At 41.0% G+C, this 16,309-nt stretch overlaps 1 protein-coding gene across 1 annotated transcript in view; it reads left to right on the top strand.

The window, feature by feature from the left end:
- Nucleotides 1–419: 419 nt before the first annotated feature.
- The window catches only part of REEP5 (receptor accessory protein 5), a 42,256-nt gene continuing 26,366 nt past the window's right edge, over nucleotides 420–16,309 (top strand). Inside the window, exons 1-2 of the mRNA XM_082455830.1 lie at nucleotides 420–646; nucleotides 1,327–1,420. Coding sequence (XP_082311956.1) covers nucleotides 529–646; nucleotides 1,327–1,420 — 212 coding nt within the window. The 5' untranslated portion in view covers nucleotides 420–528. The remainder of the gene's footprint in view (nucleotides 647–1,326; nucleotides 1,421–16,309) is intronic.

Below are 16,309 nucleotides of genomic sequence, written 5' to 3'. Positions count from 1 at the left end.
AAGTGAGAACTATGCCGAGTACTGACAACGAAGGGAAAAGTAGGTCTGCAACCAAAGAGTTCTTTCAGGATGGTCGAGCATTTCAATTTCTAGACTTAAAACGTCTCAGCAGGTTTAGCAGAGCAGGGTAGGTACATCAAACCAGTCCCGCTACTTTTTAGGTGGAAGCAACAAGGCCGCCTGCCCCCTCCTTTCCACGTCCTTTCGAGTACGATTTCCGAAGGGACCTCACAAGACTCACCACCCTCTTTTTACCCAGTTAACAGAGGCGGAGGGCGGCCGCCCCGCAGGGAGCAGCGGCTGCTCAGGCCGCCGCCCCTGGTGTGACGCTCGCTGCGGACCGCGGGAGGGAGAGGGGGCGGCGCGGCTGGGCGGGGCGAGGAGGGGGGCTGCGGGGCGCGAGCGGAGGGACTCGGGAATCGCCCGCCTCCCGCCACGCCCGCCGCCGCTGCCGCCGCCCCAGTCACCTCGCTCTGCGGCCACCCGGCACCAGGAGTAGCCCCAGGCGGTGGCGCGACGGTCCCCGCCATGTCTGCAGCTATGAGGCAGAGGTTCGACCGGTTCCTTCACCAGAAGAACTGCATGACTGACCTCTTGGCCAAGTTCGAGGCCAAGACCGGCGTGAACCGGAGCTACATCGTCCTCGGTGAGTGTGGGGCTGCGGCCCGCGGGATCCCGCCGCTTGCCCGGCCCGGGAGCAGCTGTCGCATCGCAGCTGGGACCACGGGCTTGGTGACAGACGGGGGTCAGTGGCGTCGTCGGGGACAGAACTGGCCGCCTGCACAGGCCAGGGACCAGAGACCGCGCCCGGGGCGGCCCGGTGACGAGGCGCCCGGGACGTGGGGTCGGGGACCGGCCGGCGCTGACGTGTCTGCCCTGCGGCCCAGTGCTGCGTGCCAGTGGCCGAGAGCAGAGCTGGCGCCGACTGGCGGGGCCCCTGCGGGAGGGAGCGCTGTCCCCGTGGCGGAGTACCGGGTCGTAGCCAGACCCTCCGCGGAGTTGGGCGCGGGACGGGAGGGGCCGCGGGCAGGCGCCGGAATCCCGGCCTCCCCAGACCCTCCGGGAAGGAAGCGGGGCTCCTGCAGCTGGTGCGCAGTGTGGCGTGGGGCCCCTTGCGGGAGGGACTGGGGAAGGAAGGGCACAAAGGTGCGGCCTGCCGGGTATCCCCAGACCAAAGGCAAAGCCCCGAGAAGGCGCGGGCCCAGCCTCGGTGCGGTTTCTTTTTCTCCAACGCTTAGAACGGGCCAAGCTTTGCGGTGTTGGCGGGGGCTGCCCGGCTGGAGCGCCTGTGTGCCACCCGACCCACTTCTCTCCTCGTGTCTGCAGGTGTCATCGGGCTGGTGGCTTTGTACCTGGTGTTCGGTTATGGAGCCTCTCTCCTCTGCAACCTGATAGGATTTGGTTACCCAGCCTACGTCTCGTAAGTGGCTCCCCCTGCAACCGTCCCTTCCTCCCCTTCACTACCCCCTTCCCCCATCCAGAGCTGTGCTAGTTACTGTACCATCCCCATTTCCCTGGGAGAGTGGTCAGAGGAGTAGTAACTGACTGCTTAAGGTTACACATTTTAGAGCCTTACCTTGACACCTGATCTCCTGATGACTAGCCGAAATGTATATTTCATCAGCTTAAACTGGCGGAGCGTGTGCCTTCTAACAGCTGCACAAATGAAAGGCAGAGCAAAGTCGACCTTTACTGGTGGGACGATCTCAACGGGTACAGAGAGCCGATTCTTTCTCCCTAATAATTATTTCAGTGTGTATTTCACCTTATATTTATGTACACAGTAAAACCCCATCAATTAGAGCTTCTTTAATTCAGAGTTAATGTTAATTCAGACACTGGGGAGAATTTTGTCTTCTTTATATTAAAAAGACTGGCCACTTATTACAGGCAAACGGGAAACACTTATCCTAGTATAAAAACAAAAACAAACCTTATAAAATGCATCCCTAATATATCTCCTTGGTTATATAAATGACCCATTTATATAATTAATCTAAATTACAAGTGAATCTTATCAGATTACGATCTGACTTTTCTGCTGGCTGAGGCTGTTTTTACTCTACAGTGTGTTCAATTTGAAAATATTCTACAATTTCATTTTTCCATTCGTTCAATAGGAATTATGCTTCCCCACAAATAAATTTTGTTTTATTCTACAGCTCTTTCCAAGAAAGCTGGTGGGTTTTACTTCTATTGAATTGGTCTGTACAACTTTCCTCAACCATAGGGATAAAAAAAAAAGAAAAAATTTCAGCTGGAAGGCTAAGACACCAATAACACATTATTACAACTGTGTCTATCATAGGCCAGGCTAGAATTTAGTATATGACTAGAAAGGGGAAATGTGTTTTAGAAAAAGTTCTGACTTGAGAAATTAAATCGAAATTACATAAGTAGTAATTACTGAATTAGTCTGGTACAGACACTTAGTGGCTCCAGAAAATCTAGCTACATGTAGGACACTACTTGCTTTTGAATTTGGAGATCTTCTCCAGCATTATCTGCTAAAGTACCATCCACACTGTTTGTGTATACCACACGATTCTGAAGACAGACCAGAAAAACTGGTTTGACTTTGAGATCAATGAAAAAGTTATAAGAATAGCAGTTCTCCATAAAATGATAGATGGTGTAGATAGAAAGTCTGTAGGCAACACTGGTTCAAAATGGCTTGCACATCACTGTGTCTGTGATAATGGACAAAATAACCAGGTAGAACATTCCTTTACTTTTCTTCTGTTTGTGTATTCTACTTGTAAGAGTTCTTTTAGTAAGAAAGATTTTGAAGCATTTTTCAAGTTTGTGCTTTAGATGTTATTGATCACATTTAGTAACTGCCTAGCTGCTTGAATTGTTTTGAACTAGGGAAGACGGTGGATCTTTAAAAATACTGAAGAGCATAAAAAACATTTTTTCCACATCAGTGCTATTTGGTGAGTAATCTTGTGAGAAACATAACCTTGTCTGTTGGTGTGATTAGATGATTGATATGAGCTTTAGAAAAGTAAAAATCTGTTTCTGGGTGGGATGTGTAGATCTGTGTATGAGGAAGTGGATGTGACTGAAGGCAGACAGGGCTTGGACGTGCTTTTCTTTGACCTAGTGGATTAATTCTAGCAGGAGCCGCTTTGTTTGTCTGTTTTTTAATTAATTTTTATTAGAGTATAGTTGCTTTACAATGTTGTGTTAGTTTCTGCTGTGCAGCAAAGTGAATCAGTTATATGTATACATATACCCACTCTTCTTAGATTTCCTTCCCATTAGGTCACCACAGAGCATTGAGTAGAGTTCCCTGTGCTATTCAGTAGGTTCTCATTAGTTATCTATTTTACACATAGTAGTGTCTGTATGTCAATCCCAGTCTCCCAGTCCATCCCACCCCGCCCTTCTCCCCTTGGTAACCTTAAGTTTGTTCTCTACATGTGACTCTCTTTCTAGCAGGAGCCATTTTTATAGTCATATTTTAAAGTAATTTCAAGCAAGTCAGTTTCAGTTTTTTATCATTTGTTTGAACTCATTCTTTCATTCATTTTCTACATAGTCAATTTAATATTATTGGCTCTCTTTATTTACAAGAAGCTAAGTGTTCGTGTCTATTGCTAGGAATTCTAGGAAATGGTAGAGATGGTCATGTACCTGAGTAGTTCAGGTAAGTGGGTTTTATATATTTTAGAATTTTTTTATTCACCAAGTAGACACACTTTTCTATCTGAGTATTCTGAGGCAAAGTGACATTTGTAGTACACTTTAATAGGAGTTGGAAGAGTATTAAAAATCTAAAAAAGGGGATTTAATGATTTAAATAAGCATTCAGGAAATAATTTATGAGTATCTCTAGATTAATATTTATTCATAGGATGCTTCCTTTTGGTACACCCAGCTCTTTTACCTTTAAAATGAATACAAGATCCTATTATCATAAGGGAATTAAGTGAGGGTTGGTCTCTGTGGGTACTTGGATTTTTCACTAAAACAGTGCTTCTCAGCCTTGGCTGCCCATTAGAATTATCTGAGGAGCCTTAAAAAGTACTGATGCCTGGGCCCTGTCCCCAAAGATTCTGATGTAATTGGTCTGGGGCGCAGCCTGGGTTTTGGAATTTTTAAAGGAGTCTCATGTGCCGCCCACGCTGAGAAGCCCTGCTGTAGAGCAGCAGCATAACCTGTGCTTGTTACACTTGAAGAGGGGGTGAAAGGGGCAGAAGAACAGCCTGCTAACCCTGGGAAGAGTCCAGAGGCCCACCTGGCCGGCCTCTGCTTTGTGAAGGAGGTTCAGGGACACATGGGATTGTGTGTACAGTAAAAGCACACAGACCCCCAGTTAGTAAACATTCAGGCAATCACTGTTATATTAGTCAAATCAAGTCTGTTCATTGCTTAACCGATGTAATTGTATAATTGTCAGAAAGAAAAGTCCTTGTAAGTGGTACTGTTAGTAGCACCACAATCAGTGTTACTTAAGATGTGATCTGTGACCACTTTAATCGTTCTCCTTGTCTCTTGGAATGCTCCCCAGCCAGAGTTATTTTTAAGAATACAGGTTCATCTATTTAGCAAACATCAAATGCCAACCGTGCGCCAGACACTGTGGCAGCACCTCAGATACACCAGGGACTAAGTTGCACATACTCCCCATCTTTGCATGACTAGTCTACGGGGTAAACTGCAACAAACAGAAAAGTAGTGACAGTGTGGTGAGCCCTCCACAGAGCATCCACAGGGAGCTGTGGTAGAGGTTAACGGGAGGGGCCCTGTAGGTATTTATCTGAGCTGCTATTTGAGTTAAGACTTGAGGGATGAGAAGCTGCCCGCTGAGAGCAGAGTCAGGCGGAGGGAGCGGCGTGTGCCAGGCCCTGGGCAGCCAGGCGCTTGAGCTGTTGGAGGACCTGGTGCGTTGGAAGCTCTGAGAGGGAAGAGGGGCGAAGGAGGACCAGAGAGGTGCAGGTGCCATCAGGCACAGCTGGTGGCTGGCACACCAAGTGTGCATTTTATTCCAGGTAGCTGTGGGGAGTTGGCATGTTTTCTGATTGCCTTGGATGGGTTCTAAGTAGGAGGTGACATGTTACAATGTACATTTTAAGGTCATTCTGTCTGCTGTGATTCCTGGAAGGAGTTGGTGATCCTGCCAAACTATTGCTAATCCCTTCCTTTCTCACCTTTCAGCTTTTGCTCCTGCTGCTTCCTTTCCTTGGGCCACCATAGAGTGGCCCACAGATTGTGCTTAATGGTCAGTGATAGGCTTAGAGGCTGCAGGGTGCAGAAGTAAAATAAGGAAAAGCCCATTTGGCTTCGTAGCTTTTCTCGTGACTCACTACCCGGGGAAATCTTTGGGTGGGGCCCAGGTGCACCTGGCTTCACACCACGCCTTGTCATGTTGGAGCACTGGACAGCTGGAGGCCTGGCTAGCCTTCGGGGTGGGGCAACCAGTGCCTTATCAGGTAGCCCCTTCCTACTGGTTACTCTTACTTTCGGCATATGTAATTTCTCTTTGAGAGCAGGGCCATTAATCCTCTACCTCTAAGTTTCCAGACTTTTTGGCCACCCTTTATATGCAATTTGAAATATAATTCTAGACTTATCATTATCAAGAGCTGTTGACAGAATGACTTTAATCTCCCTACTTCCTTCTATTTCTGATAAGAGAAGGCAGACTACTGGATAATAATAGGAACCATTATTATTACAGCAGACCTGCCCCTCCCCCCATTTTTTGCTGAGATGTAATTTCCATGCAACCCTTTTAAAGTGTACAATTCAGCGGTTAGTATAAGGTTTTGCAACCATCACTGCTTTCTTTCTTTTTTTTTAAATAAATAAATAAATTTTTTTTAAAAAAGATGATGCAGGAAATATAACAGAAGCAGAAGTAAGATCTCACCCAACAATTTTTATGTAACGTTAAATGTAGCATTACCATTACCATTAAAAAATCTCCAAGGATTTTTAATCTTTTTTGTATAAATAACTTTCACTGCTCTTAAGTTTATGATCCCCTCTCCCGACTATTATTCTCAGGTCAAAAAAACAATGAAAATCGTCTAACAAATAAACCCTTAACAGCCACCAAGTGTGTCACTTTTATAAGAAAATTACTGAAATTTTGAGAAAAATAAGGTAAAATAAACTGGAATATAGAAAATTCATGACGCAAAAACTAAACTGTAATCCCTTGTGTTTAAAAATCTTAAAAAATTTTTTTACCTCTGGTGGAGTTCCAGATCCACCCCATTTTTCTCTCACACATTATTATGAAGAGAAACTACTCCAAAATAAAAATAATAATGTCCTGCATACTAAATACAGTCTTTAAAATATGTTCCACGTAAGAGCTCTTCCAAAGAAAAGCCACAAATTTCCTTTAATATGGAAAGTAAGAGTTCCAAGCAAGTATCTCTTTTGTAACAGTAAGTCTCTTAACAGTTTTAATATCCAGGTTTTATAAAACTATTGGCTACCATTCAATCCGAAATGTCTAATCCACAAAAAACAAAGTATGAGTAGGTATCTTGCTAAGTATCAGCATCTAAGGAACTTATTAAAAATACACATGGGGCTTCCCTGGTGGCGCAGTGGTTAAGAATCTGCCTGCCAGTTCAGGGAACACGGGTTCGAGCTCTGGTCCGGGAAGATCCCACATGCCGTGGAGCAACTAAGCCCGTGCGCCACAACTACTGAAGCCCGCGTGCCTGGAGCCCGTGCTCCGCAACAAGAGAAGCCACCGCAATGAGAAGTCTGCGCACTGCAATGAAGAGTAGCCCCCGCTCACCACAACTAGAGGAAGCCTGCGCGCAGCAACAAAGACCAAAAGCAGCCAAAAATAAATTAATTTATTAAAAAAATAAAATAAAATAAAATAAAAATACACATTATTTCAGGCCCTACCTATTTATATGTCTCCCTTGTTTGACTTAAACAGGATAAACATTCAAGTCTAAGAAATATCGTTCCTAACCTGGACACCAAAAAGAAGATTCCTATAATAAAATGTTCCCTACTTTTACAGGTTTCACACATTCTCCACAATAAATGAACATTCATTCATATTGCCAATGCAATTTTTGTTCTCTATCCATTATCATGAATTATAAAACGTATATCCCATCAGTTTGCAAAAAGTATGATGGAATAGTAGAATTAAAGATTCCACAAGTTTTTCTTTTTATATTAAAGCCAACTGCCCATCTATTCAGTTTAACTCTTTAACCTCCTTCAAAACCTGTCTAAACTCCTGAACCTAGAACTCTAGTGAGCAAAAGGCTAGAAGCACTTCAGGTGCCAATTAGAAAATACCTGGTCATTTGCTCTTATCATTTACACTATATCAAGAATATGATTTACTAACAATGTACTACATTAAAATGATAAAATTCTATAATAAAGCCATTGCAACTATCAAATATATCAAAAGAATAGAATTTTTCTTGTATCCCAATATTTAGTACGTTTGGCCTGTGTAGGAGATCTGGCTGCATCTTTACATAAGACAGCCATGAGAGTATAATCATCACAGAGTGACCAGCGGTTTCTAAGTACCCTGACCTCTCCTTGCTCTACCCTCTGAATTTCCCCCCAAAAGAGGGCTCCCTCAGCCTAATGACTGCAACTATCTACCATTCCCATAGTCAAGTCTCATGGGTCAGATAGAGATAAAGTGGCAGGGCATGTAATATTGAAGGAATGACCCAAGGTGCCTCTTACCCAGTCTCTCCACAATAATTTTATACTCTTATTTTCCATCTTGTACCTTTATACCCAGCCCTCTGGCGACCCTGCCCCAGTCAGTCAACCCACAGGTACAGAAATGAAAGAAAGTTTGAGCTCCCAAGAGAAAAAGAAAGTTATTTTGATTTCTGTTGCCACATGAATGAAATCTAGAGGCATTTAACATGAAAATATTGTTATACCTAGCAGACGGGTTCCATATGAATATACTTCAAGTACATCAGTGTTTAAATAAGCTGCTGTTGACTAGTATGGAAATCTAAGAATTTACAACATTAAAACCTCAAATACATTTCCTTATAGAGAAACAATCAGACTAGTGTACATTTATAATACAGTCAATTTGTAGCTGGGAAATGCCTTTACTAAGATATGTAAATCTTATTCGAGTGCATTTATAATACTCAAAAGTACACTATATAAAAAAAAAAATCACAGGACAGTCTTACTAACATCCCCCCCATTGCCTCAAAAATTTTATAATTCAATTTAAAAATATTCAAGAAAAAAACCAATCAGGTCAATTAAAAAAAAAAAAAAAAGACAAACCTTTACATATAAAAATTAGTACCTGATCCATCTGTTCCTGAACCAGATCTGACAGACCCATCTGTGAAGGAAATGGATTCAGAATCAGAGTCACTAGCCTCACTTCGGGTGTCATAATCCTTTCCCTCTTCCTTCTGGTCTCTCTCATCCTGTTCATATTCTTCTTCCTCCTCCTCCTCCTCTCCATCGTCATCCACCTCTTCATCTTCCTCTGCATCTTCTACTGCTTCATCTTCTTCCACATCTTCCACCCCTTCCTCCTCATTCTCAGTGTTGTTGCCTTGCTTGTCGGAAGAACCACTGGTGCCAGTCTCATGGTCAGAGCCACCTTCTTCAGAGTTCACTTCCTCCTTAGAAGACTGGCTGTGTCTGCTTGCACGTCTGTCCACTTCAAGCCCAATTCTCTCAGAACCATCTGGCGTAAGGGATTTGACCCTCCTTTCAGGATCCCTTTTCCGCAGACAGGTTTTTTCAGGTTGAGTCTTACAAGGTTCTCTGGAGGCACTGCTTGACAAACGAATTTTCCGATCAGCTTCTAGACGTTTGTTTGTTTCAGATCTTTGATATTCCTCATTTTTATACTCTGTGACTGACTTTCCTTTTGTACTAACCATTCTTTTGTTATTGTTAACTGATGAGCTCAGTGGCTTAGAAATCAATCGTCTTGAATGAACAGAAGGCTTTTGTCGCTTTGTGTCAGTAGATTCCATTTGGTCACTTTTTCTTTTTGAACCCTTTTTCTCATTTTTTATCTTGTTCACTCTCTGGGTTATAGAGTTCATTATCCTGTTCTGGTACTTCAGTCAAAATACCATCTAGAACATTAAGTTCTCCATCTGCTAGTGTTGGAAGGGCTCCTGCAGAGGTGGGGGGCGGCTGTGGCTCACCACGGGGACAAGGACACTGGCAGCAGAAATTCTGGGAGGTACTCCTTGGTGTGTGCCCTCCTGGAGTCTCCATCACCGCTTTCTAATTCCAAAACATGTTCATCACCCCAAAGGAAACCCTGTACCCATTAGCAGTCATTCTCCGTTTCTCCTACACCCCAGTCCTCAGAAACCACCAATCTACTTCCTGTCTCTGTGGATTTGCCTGTTCTGGACATTTCATACAAATGGAATCATATAATAACGTGGTTCTTTGTTTCTGGGGCGGCCCTGCTTTGAATGGCACAAAAGCGAGTCTTTCTGAGAGACCTCTCGGGGAGTGTGCTTTGCTGCGCCGTCACATACACAAAGTCGGAGCCGGAGACCGAAGGTTACTGCCTCCCAGTGGTGCCGGAATGTGGAGGCTGCTCCTGCCCCTGCTTCTTTATTCGAGTGGAGTTATGACGGAAGTCTATGACTTTGTTTTCTATTTTTATCTTTGCCCTGCAGCGAAGGGAAAGGATGAGGGTTGGATTTTGTCCAACTCAGCCATCTTTTTGTTTAAAATTCTATTAAAACGTCTTTTACTTTTCCTCTCATTTATTTCGTACGTTTCTTAAGGATCAGGTGGCCACCTTCCTGGGACTATCAGAGCTGGGCCTTAGAGATCAAACATGTAGTCTGATCGCTTTTCAAAAGATCAAGGGACAGAGAGAGTTAGAAGGTTTTCCAAGGTCACACAGAGGCTAGACTTGTAACTGAGGGCTCCAGACCTACACAGAAATGTGAAAGCACATTTAAGCATACTTTAGTACCAAGCTTGAAAAGATTAAATATGCTTAGAGTCCAGAATTTTAATGTCTGTATTTAATGTTTGGCAACACTTTTCAAATCTGATACCCGGTTTAGTGATGTGTCGTTTTATCTTCTGCGTGTCCTCACCAGCCCATTTTAACCTTGTGCTATCAGTACAAAGAGTGTTACTGCTTTTAGGTCTTTGCACGGCTGCTGAACACCTGTGCAGCCCTTAATTTAATAAACACTTAAATGCCTCTGTTTAAGTGCTTTATAAATATAGCTTATTTAATCCTCATAACAACCCTGTGATATAGGTATTATGATTATTCCCATTTTACAGGTGAGGAAACAGAGAAAGAAGTAACTTGATTAAGGTCTCATAACAGTAGACGGTGACACTGATATTTAAACCTAGGGAGCTTGGCCCCAAAGCCCTTGTTTTTAACTTTTCGTTATATTGCTTCCCATATGGCCCTTCGAGTGTCCCACAGATACATGCCATAACCTTATATAGAGATGAAAATTAACTATTGATGTAATTTTTTCTTTTATCATTTTGACACTGTCAATACAAATACATGATCTTCATGCAGTGTAGTTCGCAAATAAGGTACTACCATCCCAAATCATATATCTGCACACATAGTCATTTGCAGCGTTTTGTGAACATGAGTTAGAATATATTACTAACAAGTTCTTTCTCTTGTTGGCTGTGGTACAGCATTGATTTACAACAGCAGCAATATAGCTCATCATGTGCAGAGACCTGCTCTTTTTTTAAGCAGTGCATGCCCATCTGAAGATGACACACTGCATTGGATCTCCTGAGGAAATGCAGCCTTGTCTGTAGTTCTTTGTCAGGAGGCAACAAATCTCAAGGGGGAGATGTTTGGGGATGGTCCCCCTATGAGGTCAGATCAGAAAAGGGGATCGTGAGGGAGAATATTTGAAGGAGACAGTCAAAATAACTACAAGAGTTGTAATACAGTCAACCACAAGTAAAAGCTACAGCATCTTAGCAAATGATGCACAGCAGATAACATGAGGGAATATAGGTTAAAAAGGGTTGAAATCTACTTATTTACAGTTTGCAATGGCAGATTGCTGAACAGGTTCACTACCCAGAGGAGAATTTGGGAAAGTCGCCATGGTTCTGACTGATGGTTCTGAACCACTTTCTGTTTCTCAAGAGCAAGTCATCTGAAGCAGAGCTAGGCTTCCCTAATGTTGCTGGAGGATGTGTATTTGTGGTTGTCTTCATGGACTCATTAGTAAGGGGTGTGTTTGTTTTCTTGTGTTTTTTAAAGAACTTGTACTTATTTTTTTTCTTTTTTTACTCATGAGCACTTGGGAGCAGATATATTTTCTACTAAGCTGCTTATGTTCCTATTACACCAGCTTTTCTCTCTGCAACTGTGTGTTCTTTGTTACTAGCGCTTCAGGGCAGAGCAGCTCACGCCCACACTTTCCTTCTCTGGGTAGCGTGAAGCACATGCACATATTCTGGCCTACTGGGCACTTGGACCAAAAATATAACTGGCATTCTGTAAATGCCTTAAGCAACAGTGTAGTCGTAAACATTTAAACGTTTACCTTTGTCAGCTTTTTACTGGCTGTGTTTTTACTTAGTATTATGGCTAGCATTACTGAACTATTTTAAAAGGAAGGAGTTGTGGAGAAAACTTAAATGTTGATAATTAAAGCCAGCGTTTTGGTTACGTTTTTGTTTTTTTCCCTTTGCCTGTGTCATAGAGAAAAGAAAGTTTTGAGGAGCAAATAAGACTTAAACGATTTATTCATGATCTAGTTTCTGGGCTCTAAAGCAGTTATGGAGGGTGATCTTATTCCTAAGACTGTTCTGGAGTGTTCCCTATGAACTTTAATGAACTTTTTTTGTTCTCTTTATGGAGGCCCTGGAGATAGGGTCTGTTTGTCCTTCTGAGCTGCGTCCCTCTCCTCCCGTTCTAGAGCTCTCTTTTTTAGGACTTTGAATGAGAACTCTGTTTTTCAACTTAGTATCCTCAGATCGTATTTAAAACAAGTATAAATATTTATGGGCCATTTTAAGACATTTAGTGCCTATCAATAATATTACCAAGTAATTAATTTTTTGAATAAATGATTATAGCAGAAGTTTAAAAACAATTTCAAAAATTGCTAATGAAATTACTTTTGTAGCAGTTGAAATATAAGCAGGGGCTGCAGAAACCTATCCTGATTTCATTCTAACACTCCCTGATTCCTGGGAGTGGAAGAATCAGGGAGTGGAGCTATCATGCGCCCCTCTCACATGGCTACTATATATATCCTGCAGCTTCTGGTAGTTTGGCCAGGTGATCTAGTACAGGGATCACTTACACGTCAGAGGTAACTCTGGACTGCTGTCTACATCTTGACGTGGCCCTCTTTTGTCTGGGAAAGGTCAGTTTAGGTTGTTCTTGTGCAGGTTGTGAGGGTGCTTGAGCACAAGTTAAATTTTCTGATGCCAGACCTGACATAGATATTATATATACAGAGCCATCAATTTTATTGACAGAGGGTTGTCCCAGTAGGATTTGCGTCTGCTGTTTTTTTGTTTTTTTGTTTACTGAAGTATAGTTGATTTACAAAGTTGTGTTAGTGATTGCAATGTGGTGTACAGCAAAGTGATTCAGTTTTACACGTATATTCTTTTTCATATTCTTTTCCATTATGGTTTATTACAAGATATTGAATATAGTTCCCTGTGCTATGCAGTAGGACCTTGTTGTTTGCATCTGCTGTTTTATTGCTTCAGGCGTTCATCTTTTTTAACTGTCTATTGAATAGTCTAAATGCATTCTGTTTTGAGTTATAAAATGTTAGCTAGGAGAGGTCTTAGAGATCAGGCTGCTGGGGCTATAGCCATCTTTAACATTTGGAAACCAAGGAGACAAAATGAAGTTTTATGACTCAGGTCACAAGTCTGTTGAGGCAAAGCCAGGCGTAGGTGTAGGGGTGCCTGACTCCCCTGGCCCGCCCACTGCCAACATTCCTCATGCTTTATATTCGACTGTGACTGAAGCTTCCATTTTGCATTAAAAAACAAAATGGTGAACAGTTGACAAATAAGATCGGTATAATTAAACACCAAAATATTTGACCACTAAATGACTGCTTTTGGTTTTTTTGTAATTTAATCTCCGTTAGAGAGGTTTTACAGACTCATCTTAAAATGCATTTGCTTGTGAATTTACCTTATATTATGCATTTCATTAAGTCAGTCATTTTATACTATAGGAGAACACTATATTAAAAATGAAAGGAGCATGGTATATTTTTTTCATTGTTCTTGTATAGTCATCTTATAGTTTCTACATGTTTAAGAAGCATATTTGCTGCTAGTGATTGTATCTCTTTTGTGGTGGGGAGGAGGATTGGGCATGATATAAACAGTAAATAAGCAAATTGGTTTTATTGTATGTTTAGTTTTTTCCCTTTGTTTGTTTGATCTCTTGCTCTGTTGGTTCTCTCTCTTGCTTTGAAAGCACACCTACTCTGCAGTGAAAAACAAGTGTACTTTTCTGAGTGTCCATAGTTTCTGACCTTCTTTTTTCCATGAAGAAGAAAAATCTTTTCCTTACTGGCATGGAAATAAAATACTGTTCATGTCTTAAAATGTGTGATTTTTTTTCCTTCTAATTTGACACACTGTATGTGTCAAATAATATTTGCAATGGCAGACTGCTAAACAGAGGTAATAGGAAATAGGAAAATTATTTTGAGCTGTTAGGAATTCCTGCTTCCCATTCTCTAATAAACACAGCCAAAAGCAGTCCTACACATAGTGGGCACTGTGGATGGTCACACTGTGTGTCTGCTGTATCAGAAAGGATTATAAACATTATGGTCCGTATTCTTCATGTTCATGCTTCAAAGACTCTACCTTGAACTCTGGAATATTTATTATTAAACATAACTTACCACGTTAGAAATAAAACAAAGCAAATGGACCCAAAGTAGATTCCTTTCTGTTCTTTACCAACAGCACATCTCAAAGCTTTTTATTGTTATAGGTTTTTTTCATGAACTGCTTTTTTGATGTCCTGTCTGGTAATATAATCAACTCATTAAAATTAAAATCCTATTGATGAGTACAACTGGTTTCAGTAGTAAAGCCATGGTCTGAAGACATATAATATTACTTAATTTTATGTCATTTGGCTAGTGTGAACTGTAGTGGCTAAGTTACATATGAACCATGTACAGTACAGGTAGTGTGTACCTAAGTTTCTTTGGTGTGAGTGATCAGAAACATATGTACATGGACCTGATAATTACTAGTTGAATTAACCCTTGGGGAAATAGATTAACTTTTATAGTACTCAATTTTCTCATATGTAAAAGGAAGGGATAAGTTAAACACTAGCACAGGATCAAGATTTTAGTTAAGTGCTTAATTAAGTGTGGCTACTTTTGATTAACATACAAAGAGGAAAACTGACAATCATAGTCATGGTTGTCTAACTCCATGGCATTGAACTTTAAATGATTAAGGAAAAACCTCCCAAGTAGTATTTTCTTTCACTTATTTTTTTCGCTTACTCTTTTTCTGTTCCTTATCTTACTTTTTCCTGTACTTAGATCAGCAGCTTAAGACTTTGTTATTCTAAGGTGCAATAAAGTACCATAAAGTTTTCTTCTTCCAAGTTATAAATATGTGATATGGCCAGTGGTTTTCTTTTCTTTTGGTACAGTGGTATACATGTTCCTAAGCCCTGGGCATGGTTTAACGAACAATTTTTAAATATTAAACCTATTTTTTACTTGTTTTGTTTCCATTGAGATTTCCAGTTTCCCATAACTCCTTCATTGGACCCCTCCCCAAGCACACCTGTGCTGCTTACTTAAGAATGGAATGATCTTTTGACTATTTTTGCCTTTATGTCCTTAAGCATCACTGTTTTGGCCCCAGAGCTTCAGTACAGTGTCAGTGCATGGTCAATGCTCGGCTTATGCTTGCATCCAAATGAGCCTGTCACTGACAGTTGCGGTGGATTACCTAGACAGGGCCTCTCTGGCCATTTCACTTCACCCCCCACCACTAGGAATTGAGTGGAGAAAAGTAGAGCCAGTTAGGTTTTTGGTTTGTACTAATGGTAAACAATCTTACTTATTTTTTCATTTCCTTTTTATCTTAAGAAAAATTTTAACAAAGAAGATTAAGCCAGACAGTCTTATTCCCTGTTAGAAGCTACCTTTAAAGTAGACTATTTGGAATATAGGACATAGGAATAAATAATTGCAAAACTTCTCAATGAGCTTTTTGTATTTGTCATCTATCTTATGCTTCTCCTTCATTGTAGACATACATGTATATAATACTAAATATAATATACAGTTTATCCTTCATACTATTGTAGGAAATTGACATTTTAATGACATGAATGAAGGTTTTGAAATACCCATTAACCAGGAATAACCTTTGAGTCTGAAAAAGTTAATATAGTGTTAAAAATGCTTAATTTGTAACTACATCAAAGTAAGAGAATGCAACATCCATCCCAATGATAAACATAACTAAAGTTGTCATTGATGGAAGAAGAAAATCTCAGTAACAAATATCTATGACATATCTCAAAGGCTTAGAAAACATGGCTTTCCTCCACATATCTGCTTTTCCTATTTGCTAGTTTTAATTTCTTAATGATATAACGATAGAATATTTATAATAGTAAATATTAGGTAAAAGTTGGGTAGCATATTATTTGACATATTATTGTTTATATTTGTTAATTGTTTATACCTCTGAAAGCATTTACATGTTACACATAATAAACATGGACTTTGTCCTAAAAAGACAAGAATTAGAGACAGAAATATAAATAGGTTGTACAATTCATATATAGAAAAGCATTTTTATCTATTTTGCTTACTAATAACGTGAATCTGAATTAAGAGGATGTGTGTAAAGGTGAATGTTTCCCTGATGGATGTGTTGTGTCTGAAATAATTCTAAAAATAGTATGGAGGGTTATCTCTTTCCTGCCCTCCTACGTGAGCATTAACTGTAAACAATGATATATTTAATCAATAGATAAAATAAAACCTCAGTAAGGGAAGCAGAGCTGTTTCTGACAGTTACCTAGATATCTAACGTAAGTTTGGTTTAGAAAGCTTTTGGTGAGGCCACTCACCTTTTATATCAGGGTTCAGTCAGCTGCTTCCATTAACAGTGGCCTGAGCCACTGAATTAGCATAATAAAAAGTCTGGAGGTTGATATTCCAGGGCTGGGACAGCAGAGGTTCAGCCTTTTTTTCTGTTGACCTTGGAGTGCTGGCTTTCCTGCCCATGCCCATAGCTCCAAGGTATCACAAGACTGTTGCCTCCGTTAATGATTTTTGAACTAGTTCAT

This window comes from Balaenoptera physalus (assembly GCF_965194825.1).
Source record: "Balaenoptera physalus genome assembly, chromosome: 3".
Taxonomy (NCBI): Eukaryota; Metazoa; Chordata; class Mammalia; order Artiodactyla; family Balaenopteridae; genus Balaenoptera; species Balaenoptera physalus.
The sequence above is the reverse complement of the archived record's forward strand: the minus strand, read 5'-3'. Positions and strand labels throughout refer to the sequence as shown.